This window comes from Dipodomys merriami, unplaced genomic scaffold, assembly GCF_024711535.1.
Source record: "Dipodomys merriami isolate MVZ:Mamm:240054 unplaced genomic scaffold, mDipMer1.0.p SCAF_1, whole genome shotgun sequence".
NCBI lineage: Eukaryota > Metazoa > Chordata > Mammalia > Rodentia > Heteromyidae > Dipodomys > Dipodomys merriami.
The window spans coordinates 32,217,697-32,234,264 of record NW_027202270.1 but is presented as its reverse complement, the minus strand read 5'-3'; the positions used below and the strand labels follow the sequence as shown (position 1 = coordinate 32,234,264).

General features: G+C 41.4%; 1 protein-coding gene across 1 annotated transcript in view; it reads left to right on the top strand.

Moving 5' to 3' along the window:
* The first annotated feature begins 9,325 nt into the window (after positions 1-9,325).
* Itgav (integrin subunit alpha V) overlaps positions 9,326-16,568 on the top strand; it is an 89,374-nt gene continuing 82,131 nt past the window's right edge. The window contains exon 1 of the mRNA XM_070019539.1: positions 9,326-9,777. Coding sequence (XP_069875640.1) covers positions 9,593-9,777 — 185 coding nt within the window. The 5' untranslated portion in view covers positions 9,326-9,592. The remainder of the gene's footprint in view (positions 9,778-16,568) is intronic.

Genomic DNA, 16,568 nt, shown 5'->3' with positions numbered 1-16,568 from the left:
TGGAATCTCAATGTTGTTTTAAGTTGCATTTCTTTTTTTGGCTAGAGACGTTGAACATTTTTCATGTGTCTATTGGCCATTCTTTCTTCTTCTCCTGAGAAGTCTCTTTTTAAATCTTTAGCCCATTTAGTAATTGGGTTGTTGTTTTCTTGAAGGTTTATTTTTTGGAGGGGGAGGTGGTAGTTAACTTTTTGGGCTCTAAGTATACTATAGATATTAGGCATTGTCTGATGCATAGCTGGCAAAAATATCCTGCTATTCTGTGGGCTTTCTATTTATCTTGTTAGCTATTATGTTCTTTGTCTTGCAGAAACTCTTCAGTTGGATGCAATCTCATTTATCCAATCTTTCTTTGATTTGTTGTGATTCTGTATCTTTACAGCTATAGTGTTCAATTTGGGAACTACAAGCCACATGTCACAATGAAAACTTCAAAATTGCAACTTAATCTGTCTGTTCTCATTTTCAAGTGTTTGACAATTACTGGTGGATAATGCAAGTGTTTGAACACTATAAATATGTTTCTATTACTTCAGAAAATTCTATTTGATGTCACTAATTGATTTCATTTCTATCAAATGATCAGTTTAGCTTCTGTTCCTCCTCCTTCTCCTCCTCCTTTCCTTCCTTCCTTCCTTCCTTCCTTCCTTCCTTCCTTCCTTTCTTCCTTCCTTCCTTCCTTCCTTCCTTCCTTCCTTCCTTCTTTTTTTTTGCAGGGTGGAAGAGGCAGAACTGGGCTTTGGAATGCAAGATTTTGCTAGGCAGGCACATTACCTTTTGAGTCATCCTCTGGCCTTTTGCTTTAGTTCAGATAAGATTTCATGCTTTTGCTTGCCTGCTGGTCTCAAACAACAATCATTCTTTCTACAGCTTCTCAGTGTGTAATCCAAAGTACCCAGGAGGCATAAGTAAGAGATTGTTGTCTAAGGATCCACCCAGGAGAAAAATTGTGAGACTCTATCTGAAAAATAACTAAAAGTGAGAAGAGGTGGGGTGTGATTTAAGTGACAGAGTGCCTATCTAGCAAGCACAAGGCCTGAAGATCTAACTCCAATACTGGAAAAAAAAAATTAAACAAGGTTCTTAAAGGATCTTAGACAGTAGATGTAAACATCTCCATCAGAGTAATTAATTCTTTCAAAATTGAAAAGAAAAAAAATCTTAACCTTAGAAACACCTTTATGCTTCACAAAATACTGATATGCACTGAAGCATTGTTCATTGTTTTTTTCTACGAGCTAAACCTAATCCAGTTATGTAATTAACAGCTGTGGCTAACTGGTTAGTTGATGTAATCATTCCCTATTAAATCCAAATATTTCATGAAAAGTCCCATTTCCTTAATAGGTTAAATGTAGAAATTCTTAGCCCTAAAGAGATACAGGAAGTAATAGCAGAGATTTTACAAAACTCCCCAAATGACTAATTTAAAAGGTACAAAACTGGGAAAGCTACAAGACCACTCAAAACTCTGGGTATTGCAAAGTGTGGTGATTTATGCCTACAATCCAAGCATTTTAAAGGTAGAGGAGGGAAAACATTGTGTTTGAGGGTAGACTGGACTGCATAGTGAGTTCAAGGCCAGTCTGGGCTGTATAGCAAGATCTTATCTTGAAAAATAAAACCCAGAAATGCAGCTCAGTCGTTCAGTGCTTGCAACCAAAGAATTAAAAAAAATATTTTAAAAATTAAAAATATTGAGAATTGTTTACATTATGTTAATACCAATAGTGGAGACATGTAAAACTCCCAAAGACACCAAAATGTGACAGGCTCCAATTGTTTACATTATGTTAATACCAATAGTGGAGACATGTAAAACTCCCAAAGACACCAAAATGTGACAGGCTCCAGATCCTTGACAAGAAAACTGCCGACCATTAACAGGAAGAGGGATCGGTGTATCTAGAATGATTTCTATAAAAAAAGGCCAGAATAAGAATGGCACTCAACTTTAATCTCTTATTTAAGGAAATAAGGTGGGTGTATCAGTTAGGATCTGATACTGAAAGTATAACTAGAAACCCAAATAATAGACGCGTAAAGTTAGAAGTGTATTTTTCTCTCATGTAATACGGTGTTCAAGCCGACCGTCCAGCACTCGAATGATGGTCTGTGGTTACCAGACCCCCTCCCTTTTTCTTACGTTGTAATTTTTGAATCATCACTTCGATTACTAAGCCCTTCTCTGTGTTCACAATAGAGCTGCTACAGCCTCACCCCACCTGTGTTTCAAAGAAATTGCAGAGGAAATTATTCTCAAAGCTAGTGCAGTCTCCCCACAGTAAGAGAACTTTTGAAGTTCTCCCTGGCAACTTCTACTAATGTCTTTGGCCATCTATAAATTGCCAGCTATACATTTTCCCAGTTATATGAATTACTGCTGTCATACAATGTACAGTAGACAGAGTCAATGAATATTGAAGAGGTACTTAACTGGCTTTGTCAGAGTAGGCATGCTACACTGTCTGTGCTGACCACCCATGATTGGACTGGTCATATGTGTTTAATAATTTATATTGAAAACAGAATTGTGTAATAGTAAAGATAGTAGGCTCTAACTGAGTGATCGATCCTACATTCCTGTTTGCTCAGAGAGCTCCAGATTGTAATTGTCATACATTAACAACAACATCCTTGTTGACCCTTAATTATTATTGTCCTATTATTCTCTAAAATGTCTATGCTGGACAATAAATTGTATGATCATCTTAGCCAAACTGGTTAAAGCCTAGATCTATGACTTGGCTAATTATTCATTTCTCTAAACTCATTGCCTTGGTGATCTGAATAACTAATGAATCCCAAAATATATTTACTTAAACTAGTAACCCTTTTATAGTTAGGGCTGTTGAGTAAAGAGGAAGTTCTGGGTCAAGATCTGTGTTGAGGGGGAAGCCCACAGAGGCTGCCTGAGAATGCCTGTGAAGATTGGTCCTGCTGTAGCTGCTCAGAGGATGCTCTGTCTCTGTACCAGGTGCTTTAGACCGTGTGTCTGTACCATGTTGACCTCTCCATAGGCAGCCTGAGGGTTCCTGCAGCATGAGAGCTGGTTAGCTAGGTAGCTTCAGATTGTCTTCAGATCTAGTTAACAAATTCCTTAGTAAAGATTTAATGATTAATGATTCACATGCTTGGAAATAAGGCCATTTAACCAGAGTGGTAGAGTGCCAACCTTGAACACTCAGGGACAGCACCCAGGCCCTGAGTTCAAGCTCCAGGATTTGTGCACGTGTGTGTGCGTGCACATGCACACACACACACACACACACACACACACATACACACACACACACACACACAAGCATTTACATTTTCTTCCTGTAAAATTTTGTGTATATATGTAGACAAATACTGTACCTTTTTGAGAAGTGAAAATTATTTTGCTTACCAAATTAATAACTGCTAAGAAATTGTAGAGTTAAAGCATGTAGCAAATGTAAATGATTTCAGAAGCTATATATATGAATAATATGAAATGTGTGTAAACTATAGTTTTACATTTTTTTAAAGAAACTACAGTTTTAAAAGCACTTCTAGCTATGAGTATCTACATTTATCATGAACCTGACTGAAGCAAATGTTACAATATTTGGTTTAGAATCCTTAGTAACAATGAGGCTATATTTATACAAAATGATTAATAGAAGGAAGGTTTTAACAATCATGCATCAAGTGCTGGAAACTTTTTATATTATCCCACATGACTCTTTCTATGACTCAGGACAAAAAAGAATGATTTAAAAACTTCCATTTTCTTTCCTTCCTTCTTCCTTCTTTTTTTTTGGCGGGGGGGGGGGGGGGGGGAGAGGGTCTGGTCGTGGGGCCTGAACTCTGGGCCTGGGCCCTGTCCCTCAGCTCTTCAGCTCAAGGCTAGCACTCTACCACTTGAGCCACAGCACTACTTCCAGCTTTTTTCTTTTTACTTATGTGGTGCTGAGGAATCGAACCCAGGGCCTCATGCATGCAAAGCGCTCTACCACTGAGCCACCTTCCCAGCCACTTCCTTCCCATTTTCTTTCTTTCTTCCTCTCTTTCTTCTTTTTATTTTTATTTTGTTCTCATCATTGTTGTTATTAAGTAGTTGTACCAAGGGGTTATAATTCTGTAAGTCAAGTTACTAGCACAGTGCTTCTTGATTAGTGTCACCACCATCTTTCGTTTTCCAGTGCTCTGTTTTGAACTTTGGATCTTGTGCTTGTCAGTTAAGCGCTTTGTCTCTTGAGCCAGGGCCCAACTCTGTTCTTGTTTTATTTTGTTTTTGTTTTTGGAGAGAGCGTTTCCCTAAAATGTAGCAGAAGATGGCCTCAATTTCTTCATTAGCCTTGGAAATTCTGGGATTTCAAGAAAGGGACACCAAACTTGGATTTCTCTGTTCTTTTGCTGCATTAAAAAACAATTTTTTAAGTGCATAGTAGTACATGTGTGAAATCCTAGAACATTTGAAACTTCAGCAATAGAATCTCAAATCTGAGGTCAGCCTGAGCTACATAGTGAGACTCTGTCTCACAAAGAAAAATAATTGTGTTAACTCAAGTTATGTTTTCTTTAAGCCACTAATTTTTCAGTAATACAAGAGTGACTTAAATAGCAACATATTCCTCCAGTCTTGGATTTTTCTGTATGACAGTGTTGTAGTAAGAAATTGGATTTATTTAACATCTATCAGAGGGTTCCACATACCACTGAAGTTTTTAAAGCAAATAACATATCCTTAAGCTGCTGTAATGCAAACAGATGTTGTAATTATTTTTTATTTCAATATGGTAAGGTACATGAACCTCTTTAGAAATTTTACATGTTAATAATTTAAAGGGAATTTTGAAAACCACCAAGCACATGCTCAAAATTGAGAACGCCTATCTTGAGAGCATAATGTTTCCTCAGTGACAGGCAGAGGTAGTGTATATCACGTTCTTGGTATTTTTGATTAATTTTGTCTCTTTTATACCCCATACTCTAATCCTAAATTGCAACGAAGTGTTTAAAACAATAAAACAGCTACAGAATCTAAGATGCACTTTTATCATTGAAACTGGGAGTATTACTACATATCTTCTCTAGCTATATAATGAATCCGCTAGATACTCCTGGGCTTTTTTATTTCTTGAAAAGTACATTTTAGTTACTCTTTATTGAGTACTTATGGAGTACTTATTATTAAAAGTACTTATTGAGTTATTACCTTCATTCCAGGTATTCAAGGTATGTGTTGAACTTTAAACAAGGGAACTAATATAATTCTACATAGCCCTGATACTTATCTGAAACTTCTTAAGTTTGAAGCTAATTTTTCAAAATCTATGGATGGAAAGAATGTCTGATTAAGAGACCCTAAGCCCTGAGGAATAGAGTCTGACAATTGAAGGTGGTTTGATCTCTGTGTACGGGGGTCCTTTGTAATGGACAGTTTCGAGTAATAAGTGGTGGTTATATAACAGGCTTTTAAATTGCAACACATTCCCATAATGCACTGTTATAGTTATATTAATGATAAATATAAAGCCTAATTAGGGGTCACTCTCAAAAGTTTACTCAAGGACAGCAGTATTGCATATGTTCAATCAAGGGGAATTTTATTTTGCTGGGCAAGCATCCTTGTTATTGAGACGTGGCTTGCTTTGTTGTTAGCCTACAGGCCGTTTTTTATCAGTATACTTTGATGGGCATGAGGCCAGAGGTTAGAAGAGGTCTGGAGGCACTTTTCAGGCAGGGGCAGATTTGAGGGCTAAAGCAACCAGGGATCCTGTTTTGTCTGCTTGTCTCAACAGTTATTGAGAGCAGGGCTTCCTGGAGGGCATGAAGGTTATGCGGGTCTTGAAAGAACAGGACCGAGCCAGATTTGTACTTGACAGGAGGATGGGGGCTGTGGGAATGCGGAAGGAGGAAGACTAATGTTTTTCAGAAGGATGGAGTTCCATGAGAAAGATAATATACTAGGGAAATAGTAATGTAATATTGCTAAAGTTCCTCTGTGGGTTGGAATGAATAAGCTCCCCTGGGGATGTTTAGAATGAGAAACGAAATGCAGTGAATGAAGGACAGAGACTCAGAGATCTTTGGGATTGAATGGTATAGTTCAGGAAAGAGCCTAGAAAGGAGATGAGTTACCTGCCTGCATTCTTTTCTTTCTCACGGTGGTTCTGCCTATCGATACTTATCGAATAGGAAAATGAAGCATGAGGTAGGGGTAAGAAACAAGAGAGATCAAGTCAATCTCTAGTAAACAGCAGAGGAGAGACTAGAGAAAGACAAACAAAAACAGCATGAAAACCCTAGGATCATCTGGTTCAGGGGGTTGAAGGCTCTGGAGGAATGGAGCTTGTTAGAAGTGGATTTTACTAGGTTTTTTTTTTTTTCTTTTGAGTTATGGACTGAATTCTCTCCTCTCCTCTATACCCTTCCTCTTGTCTCTCTTCCCTTCTTTGAGATTGAACTCAGGACTTAATGTTTGCAAGGCAAGCACCCTATTCCTCAGCCATACCCTGGTATCCTCCTCCCTCTCCTTGTTCTTTAAGAGAGAAATAAAGTAAAATTACCCTTAAAATATTTTGGTCTGATTGAACTAAGCTCCCTTGTAAACAGACAAAGTAAAATTGAACACTGGTTTGATTTTGGTTATCAATGAACTGTTGGATAAGTAGACCTGGTCAACTGTACTAACTGCCATCCAGATATACTTTTACTTCTGTGCTACACTAATAGAATTATTAATAGCAACAAGGTTTTTTTTTTTTCAGTTCTGTGAGACAAGTACTATGCTTATATCCATTTTGCAGATAAGAAAACAGAGGCACAAAGTAGTTGGGTTGATGTTCCTAGAGTTACTCAACTAGAACTTTGTGAAGGCAGGAATTGAACCTAGACAGTTAAAGGTGTAGAAACCAGAGTTCAGTGTGTTAACAAAAGGACAGAGGAGTGTAGTGGGTAACATTCAAATTCAAATTTCTTTTGACCAACTATTATTATATTTTCCTTGTGAAACAGGGATTATGCTTAACTTCAATATCTCAGGCAGTTAGGAAACTGTTATAACATACCTAAAGAGAAGTGCTTGGGGCAAGGAGGGGCACTGCCTTTCTCCACTGGAATAAAACATGATTTTTCCCACTCCCAAGTATAAAGCACCCTGCACAATGTGGAGTCTGAGTAAGCACTGGCCAAGTGGATACGCTCTGTAATGCAATTTGCATGGCACTATGAATAGCTGCTCAAGCATGGTCACACAGAGAACTTTGCATTTATATCCCCCAATTCCTTAAGACTCTGGGTTACTCTGCTCCATGATTTCCTAATAGAAATGCATGTGTGTTTGTTTTTTAAAACAAATTCCTTGATTTGCAAGACTGCTCATTGGAAATAAAGACATAAAGGAGAAAGTGCTTTAGTAACAGATTGTGGGCCCATGTTGGGATGTCTTGTTCACTCAGGCTTAGTTGAGTTCAATGTGCTACCGTTCCTTTGGATTCTGCCTTTCCCTGCTCCTTGTATTTCTTTCTTCATTCCCTTGGACCTATTTGACTTCTGTTTCAGAATCAAGAGCTCCAAGTAGGAGGTTTATTGATTGTAGGGATAACTTCAGTCTTTCTTTCTCCTTCTCCAGATGGACTCCAGTTGGATTGGTTCTCAGGTTTTCAACATATTAAGTACTTTGGGAATACATACGTACCCATGGCCTATTGGGAAAATTCCAAAGCAGTGGCACATTTATATGTAAATATTCACATATGATAATCTGTCTCCCTTGGCAATTTCTTTTCTGAAGATGTTGGATCATGGCTTAGAAAACATTCCAGATGGGGCTGGGAAGGTGGCTCAGTGGTAGAGCACTTGCCTTGCATGCATGAGGCCCTGGGTTTGATTCTTCAGCACCACATAAGCAAAAAAAAAATCCAGAAGTGGTATTGTGGCTCAAGTGGTAGAGTGCTAGCCTTGAGCTGAAGAGCTGAGGGGCAGCACCCAGGCCCAGAGTTCAGGCCCCACGACTGTCAAAAAAAAAAAAAATTCCAGACATGTTGTTGCCTGTCTTTCAATGTAATTGGAAAACCAAAATGCAAGAATTCTGACTTCTAAGCAGACATTTGATTTCAATTTATATACATATTCGTTCACAGCATTATTTCATGTTTTTAGGGAGACAGATGTCTCCCTTTGTTGCCTAGGCTGGTCTTGAACTGGACAGAAAAGTTTTACCATTTCAACCTCCCTAATTGCTGGAATTATAGGTGTGTTCCACATCATCATGCCTGGTCTGTGACTGAGATTTTAGTAGCTTTGGGAAAAAAAGACCAAATTTATTTTCCAGTACTTGCAAGTATTGGAATGTGTTTATATTTTATCTTCCCCAAATTCTTTAGCATGAAATACACAGCATAGGAAAGTGACTTCTGAAAAAAATTTGAGTTTTAATTTCTGTGCTATACCTTCACTGACCCACCATTTTACTGATTAATTTTGCCATCTGCTTGACACTGGAAATACAAAGTAGAGACAGATCAATTTACTGGATGCCTCTCAGTCTGGTGCTGTTAAGAGCAAGTGACCTACAAGAGCCTTATTTCTTCCAGTTCTAACATCAGGATTACACCAACGAATCAGTTTTCCACAGTTAAACAACTCAGACTAAAAACAAAACAAAACAGTACTTTTCTGAGTTGATTTATGAAAGTTTTTACCAATTCTATTTTACTGAAGGACGTTTGCTTGCTTTTTTTTTCAACCACCCAAGTTCAATTGTAACCCACCTCATCTGGGACAGGCTGGCTCGCCTTCTGGAAGTTTATAATTAAGTTCAGGGTTTTGTGTGGGGGATAGGATGTGTGTGTGGGGGAAAGGACAAATAATGATAGAGTTCCGTGGGTGAGCGCCTGCCAGGCTAAGTAGCAGAAACAGGAGCAGCGGATGAAGCTTTCCGCATTCTTAAAAAAAAATACTCAGTGTGTTTGCCGGCGGGACCCCAGGGGACCTGGGGGCTGCAGCCATTCTCAGGAACAAAGGGTGGGGTTGCGGCTTCCAATCACTGCTTATCTCGAGTTTGCAAAGTGCAGTCTGGGACTCAGATCTAGGACTGCTACCCCTGACCCGGGCCCTGAAGCTCTGGGCACCAGAATCCAGCTCGAGCTCCACAGGACAGGCGGCGACCGCGCGCACGGAAGTGCGCTCGGCTTTCTCCAGTCGGAGATCGGCTCGGCCCCCACTTCCTCCTCCTGCACGTCCGTTCAGCTTCTGGGGCGCGGCTCCTCCTCCCGCCCTGCCTCCTCCCCCCACGTCCTGGGCTGCTCTCTGGCCGAGGTGCGGCGCTGGCTCGACTCGCTCGCCCCGGCAGTCTCGGACCGCGGGTCCCAGCGCTCAGTGACCGGCCGCATCGAGGCGAAAGGCCCGGGGTTGGCCGTCCCCGCCCCGCGCGCACGGCGCTCCACGTCCCGGGGCGGCCGCCGAGCAGCTCAGCCCTCCTGACTTCCCAACTCGGGCTCGGGCTCTCGGGAAAGCCAGTGGCCGGCCGGTTCGGGCGCGCAGGCGGCGGGCCGCGGGCACCGGTGCGCCCCGGGAGAGGGCGGTCGCCTGAGGGCTCCGCGTCCCGCGCGCTTCGGCGATGGCTGCCCCGCTGCGGTGCCCGCTGCATGTTCGCCCCGGCTGCCTCCTGCTCCTTCTTCCCGGGCTCCTGCTGCCTCTCGGTGGAGCCTTCAACCTAGACGTGGACAGTCCTGCCGAGTACTCTGGCCCCGAGGGAAGTTACTTCGGCTTCGCGGTGGATTTCTTCGCGCCCAGTGCTTCTAAGTAAGTGACCCCCTCCCCCATCACCGCGCCCCCACCCCGCTTCTCTGTCCCGAGAGCTCAGAGTTTGCTTGTCTTGTCCCCACCCCCCCCGCCCCTCTCTCCCACCCCAGGTCCTGGATGGATGGAATATTTGGGGCAGGGGGCGAGAATGATGATGGACTCTCGGTCTAGGCACTCGACACCCAGTTCTGCCCGTCTCCTTAAACTGCCTGGGGTCGAGGGAGAGACCCAGGTTTTCATTAGACCTTCTTAGACTGAGAGTTCAGTCGGGGCTGAGACCCATCGCCGGCCTCTATCTCTGGGAGAACGTGGTTGATTTCTTCTCCGAATGTTTCCTCTCGTACCAGGCTGCCTATTCAGTAGCCCCGCTCTGCTTCACGCCCTTAATGTTCATCTCCCCCCTCCTCCCGGCCCCCCCGCCTCCACCTCCCCAAACAAGCCCTCCCCCACTCGCCTCCCAGACTGATTTCTGTTTCTTCTCACTGCTTTTCCAGACACCCAGATGACTGATGTGACCATGTTATTGCCTTGCATTTATTTATTGGGACTGGGAGAACTTTTAAGCTGTTGGATGCCGTGTGTCATCTGCTCTTTTTATAGAGATGCACGATTTAGGTCATTGTTCCCAAAGGAGCCGGGAAGGGTGTTTGCTGAGGTTTCGTTTTCTGCGGGACACTTGAATACTGCGGCGTCTGGATCTTGTACTTTCAGATGGCCAACGACCTGCGTTGCGGGGGTCGTCAGGTTTTGTCACAGTTCCCGTGGTTATTGGATTGAAAGTTGTCTTGGACTTGGCGGAAGGCTGACGTCATTCTCCCGCCTCTCCCCCTCCCCCTCACGCTAGCGTTAGGAATTCTGAGTTAATGGGTGTTCACTGGATGCTTTATGAGTTTCATTCTTGTTTTCAAGAGGGAAGACGTTGTTCCTTCAGTCCTAAGTTTTTAAAAAGTTGTGACAAGTTAGGCTTTGTTGCTGAATTTTCTCTGTAAGCTTCCTCTCCTCCCCCCCACGCCCCCTTTTTTGGGGGAGGATTGCGGGATACTTTTGATGGTTAGTAATTGCACAGGACCGTTGGTTCCTCCCCCCCACCATAAGTGCATAATTTGATGGTGGTCTAAATTTATTTTCAGTGTGTTTCTGAATGTGGCTGAATCATTCATTTGGTAACAAACCTTGCAGCAAAATACACAGATGGTGGCCCGCAGTGGAACCTGCCCAGTGCTCTGTGTAGCAAGCTCAGCTTTGTTTGTGACTTCCAGTTACAGTGTTTCCTGTGAGGCCTGGGCACAGTTTTCCAAAATGACTTTCAAAATCAGTAACTGTAGGATACGATAGGGAAAAATGGGGGAGATGATGGAAGGAGTGACCTTGATCAAGATGCACTGCACCTATAACCTGACGCCTTTAATTGAAACTGCCTCGTACAATTACTTAATAAAACAGTCATTAACCTTAGGCAGCGTTTACTACCTTCACATTCAAATTCAGTTTGGGGGTGGGGATGGTGTTTGGGATTGGACCCCACCCTGAGGATTCTGTGTCTTAAGATTGCCCCCAACCACTGAGCCACACTCCCAGACCTTCTGTTTAATCATTTTCATCAGCCTTGCCACTTAAAAATTTACTTTCGCAGGGGCTGGGAAGGTGGCTCAGTGGTAGAGCGCTTGCCTTGCATGCCTGAGGCCCTGGGTTCGATTCCCCAGCACCACATAAGCAAAAAGAAAAAAACCAGAAGTGGCACTGTGGCTCAAGTGGTAGAGCGCTAGCCTTGAGCTGAAGAGCTGAGGGACAGCGCCCAGGCCCAGAGTTCAGGTCCCACGACCGGACCCCAAAAAAAAAAATTACTTTCGCTGGGAGCTGGTGGCTCATGCCTGTAATCCTAACTACTCAGGAGGCTGAGATCTGAGGCTTAGGGTTTGAAGCCAGCGTGGGCAGGGAAGTCTGAGACTCTTACATTCAGTGAAGCACCGAAAAAGCCAGAGATGACACTGTAGCTCATGTGAGAGAGTGCTATCCTTGAGCAAAAGGAGCTCAGGACAGCACGCAGTCCCAGAGCTCAAGCCTCAGGACCAGCAAAAAACAAAACAAAACTTTTCAGATACTTTCAAGGATTCAAAGAAAATCTTTACAGCATTGTAGTCACTTCCAAGGGTGCCCTTTTAGATTTAATTTGTACAAAAAATTATCATTGAGAGTACATTGCTATTAACATGTTCAAAGTTGATAGTTGTACAACTTTTCTGTTATTTCTGTGGCAAACCTCTGAATTTTGTGGAAAGATGTGTGAAACTTAAGCAAATGTTCTGTTGAACATTTGATGATATTTCCTCTTGTTCTCACAAAAGATGTGATTGATCTTTGGCCAGTCATTATGATCATTATACTATGATGTCATGCCTGCATGTGTTTATGTTATATGACTTCACCATGTGTCTGAAATGGTAAGGCAAAACTTGGCTTTGATTTCCTATAATGTTAAGGGTTTCTACTTATTGACTTCTTCACATTAAACAAATATTAATGCCAAATTATGCTTAATATTGTAAAAATTAAACTGAAATTTAATTGGAACCCAAGGTACATGGAATGTCATTTAGGATATTAGTTGGATTTCTTGTCATCTTTTGGTGTTATCATAAACTTCTAAAGGAAAAAAAAATACACAGTAAGACAGTGTTTGCTAACAAGTTTTTCACTGAGGGAAAGAGGATTATTGAGGAGCAGCAATGATGGTTCTGAAGTATAAAGTGTCTAGATAACCTAGGCAAGCTGCAGAACTGCTCTATACCTTGTTTTCTCATTTTTGAAAATTGTTACTGAATTAACTCCATATTATTGTGGACATTAATAGATGAGCATTTACTAAAGAGAAGGAAAAAATGAAAGACTAAATGAAAGTATTATGGTGGCTACTCAAGATACCGCTCTGGGAATGAATCTTAGATTTGAATTAGAAATTCACAAAATGAGTGATTAATAGAAGTTAGCATAGCACTTCTTTTCCCCCTAATAACCATTAGCTTATTTTTAACTGTATTGTTAAACTAATATAAAGATCTTATGAAGGTCAAGAACAAATCTCCTTTTTCTTGTGGATAACAATTAAAGAAATTAAACAAGTTGACTATTGATTTTTGTCTATGTGTAGATTGTGCTGAGGCCCAAATCCAGGGTTCCACATGTACCATGTAAACTGAGTTACAGCTCCAGGTTTTTTCCCCCCGAATATTTAATTTTTGTTTGTTTGAGAAGTTAGATACTTATTGTTCAAAGAGGTTTACATACATACATACATACATACATACATATAAGGTATTTTGATTAAATGTATTCCATCTATTACTTTCTTACTCCTTTTCAGCTATTTAATTTTTTTGGTGCCAGTCCTCGACTTGAACTCAGGGCATGAACACTGTCTTTTACTTTTTTCACTTAAGGCTAACACTCTACCACTTGAGCCACAGCTAGACTCCCAGTTTTTTTTTTTTTTTTTTTTTTTTTGCCAGGGGTTTCAGGGGGAGCTATAGTCTCACAGACTTTCCTACTTGGGCTGGCTGATTGAACTTCAATCTTTTTTTTTTTTAAATTTTATTTTATTTTATTTGAGAACATACTGTACAGAGGGGTTACAATTACATGGGCAGGATAATGCATACATTTCTTACCAAGCATTGCAGCCTCCTCCTTTGTTTACCCTTCACCTCCCTTCCCAGCCTCCCCCCTCCCCCCCACCCAATCATACCCCCTCCCCCCCCACACCAACATTGTAAAGCTGGTTTTGACATGACATTTTGTACTTCTCATTGTTTTTTATTGGCTAAAAGCTCTGTCCTGATGTATCTCAGATATAAAAGTGGAGCTCCAACTTGATACTTTAATGCCTTGTGGATGCTTCTGTTCTCTTGACTAAAACTAAGTCCTTTTTCACTCTGTCAGTTACACCTCCGTTTCTATTAATGGCGCCATCATTCTCTCTGTTGCCCTGGAAATGATTTCATATTCCTCCCTCTCACTTTCTATTTTTCTTTGCACTCCTCCAATATTAGTCAGTGCTTAGTCACTTGGCAAAGGTCTTTGAACCTGTTCCATGTTAAGGTTTTTCTGCATCTACCTCTGCTTTTGCTCACTGTGACATCCGAAAGTCAGCCCCAACCATCACAATCAGGTCCTCCCTAACAAGCATCTGTGTTTCCAGTACTTTTATGGTTCAAAAATCTCCTCTTTTGATCCTGATATTCTGCTGCTTAAAATTCCCTCAACAATGCCTGAAAGTCCAAAGTGCTTCACTTAGAGTGAGGTCCCTTAAGGTCTGCCTGTCTCAATCTGTACTTACTTATTTATGTATCTATTTTGAGGGTTTTAAATTAACATACATTTGTTATGCAATAGGGATTTTATTGTGACCTTTTCATACATGTTTACAGTCTACCATATCTACTCGCTCCATTATTCCTTTTTCTTACAAATAAACTATTTTGATCATACTGACACTGTTCACCCCACACACCCTCTCTTTGGCCCTCCACTTCCTCTGATACCTGCCTCCCCAACCCAACTTAATCTCCTGTCATTCTTTTGGTTTTTGACCATTCCTGGGGCTTGAACTCAGTGACTGGATGCTGTCCCTGACCTTCTTTTGCTCAAGGCTAGCACTCTACACTTGAACCACAGCACCACTTTTGGCTTTTTCTGTTTTTGTGGTACTGAGGAGTCAAACCCAGGACTTCATGCTTGCTAAGCAAGCATTAGCACTACCACATCCCCAACCCCTGCCAATCTTCTTTTTGTGTGTGTGTGGTGTATATACCCTCTACGAAATGGTCTCATGTTGGCCTCTGCCACTGCTTAAAGCTCTTGTCTTGTTACTCCCTTCACCATTGTTCCAGTACTTTACAAAATGCCTTCAGTGTATTTTCATGAACTTCTGTGTGGCCTAGCTATGTGGGTTAATTTTTTTCTTCATAAGTAAGGCATATGCAAAACTGTTATTCCAAAGGTCGTATGTTTTTTGGACACGAGAAAGCATAGGATTTGTAGTTACTGCTTCTGTTTTCCATCACATAAACGTTGACTCCAGGGGCTGGAAAGGTGGCTCAGTGGTAGAGTGCTTGCTTTGCATGCATGAGGCCCTGGGTTTGATTCCTCAGTACCACATAAGCAGAAAAAAAAAAAAAGCTGGAAAGCGCTATCCTTGAGCTGAAGAGCTGAAGGATAGCGCCCAGGCCCAGAGTTCAGGCCCATGACCGGACCCAAAAAACAAAAACAAAAACAACAAAAAAAAGTTGGCTCCATAACATTTATTAAATGAAAATAAATCTGGAAAGGAATTATAGCTCTGTAGTGACATTCTGTACTATTGTATTATTTCCTATGTGCATGTATGATTTTTTTCAGCAGTATTTTTGGGGGGGTGAGAGAAAGGCTCATTGGTCACCCCAGAGCCAGCTAAATATATTAAACATGCTTTATCTTGGAAAGGTCAGTGCTGAAAGCAGCCAAATAACTTAGTTCATTTGGAGGGTTTGAGAAATGTACTTGTCATTGCTTGGCAGATTGCCCTTCCTTGGTAGTCAAGGTCACATTCTCTGAAGCAACTCCCCTTTAAGTAGATACTGGATAGGAAATACATCCAGAGGACATGGTTTTTGGGTTGGCTTCTCAGATCCTCATCTGTCTCTCATTTCTTCCCCTTTTCATATCCTCTCTGTCTTTCTGTTTCCTCCTTCCCATATCTGTCCTCTGTCTCCTTTTTTCCTTTCCTCTATGCTCATCCTTCTCTCTTCCTTCTTTTTCCTCATTCCCCACTTACTTTTATTTCTGTTCTGCCCAGCCCCCTTTCCTCTTATCTCTTCTTGACATTTCATTAACAGCCCACTAGTAGATGTAAACCTTTACTCTAGAACCCAAAGTAATTAGTGGAAATCAATCTAGGCACCCCAAAATAATGGTGGGGATGAGAATTATGAGATTCTTGGGCAGGTATTTGGAAAGAGATGGAGTCTGTCAAGCTAAGTTGCTCAGTTTCGGATTGATTGCTTATCAGGGTATCTCTTGTCAGCCTCATGGAACCTGGAAGTCCTGTCCCACTGAACTATTGTCAGGAAATGCTGTGAGCCGTTTCTTTCCTTTGTCTTTTCCTCCTTCACTTGAGTTAATTACTTCACCATTACTGACCCTTTGAAAAAACTGAAGAAAGAAAAGCCCTCTGAGAATCTTTAAGTTTTATATTTCCTACTTTGTTAAGGACTAGTTTATTAATTGTTTTGATTGTTTTTAGTTCCAGTATCATAACTTTGTGTTGATGCTTTTGTATTTTCTAAATTTTATATTTCTAAATTTGCATTCATCTACTATCTAACTTGAAAAACCTCTTCAATTAATTACAAGGAACTTTGCTATTTCTGTGCCCAGAATCCAGAACTGGAAATCAGAGATTTTAGTGGCTTTTTTAATTAACCTGTTGACTTGGAGTTTTTGTGCCTTTGAGTCCCAAACTCTACTCAATAGTTCTGTGTACACAGTGAACACTTTTTCCCTCATCTGTCCCTTGACTTACCTGAATTAAGCTGATGTAGACATTTGCTACACATTTGCACATGAATTTTGTTGTTGTTGTTGTTGTTGTTGTTGTTGTGGGGCTTGAACTCTGCGCCTGGGCACTGTCTTTGAGCTCTTCAGCTCAAGGCTAGTGCTCTACCACTTGAGCCACAGTTCCACTTCTGGTTTTCTGATGGTTAATTGGAGATAAGAGTCTCATGGACCTTCCTGCCTGGGCTGGCTTTGAACTGTGA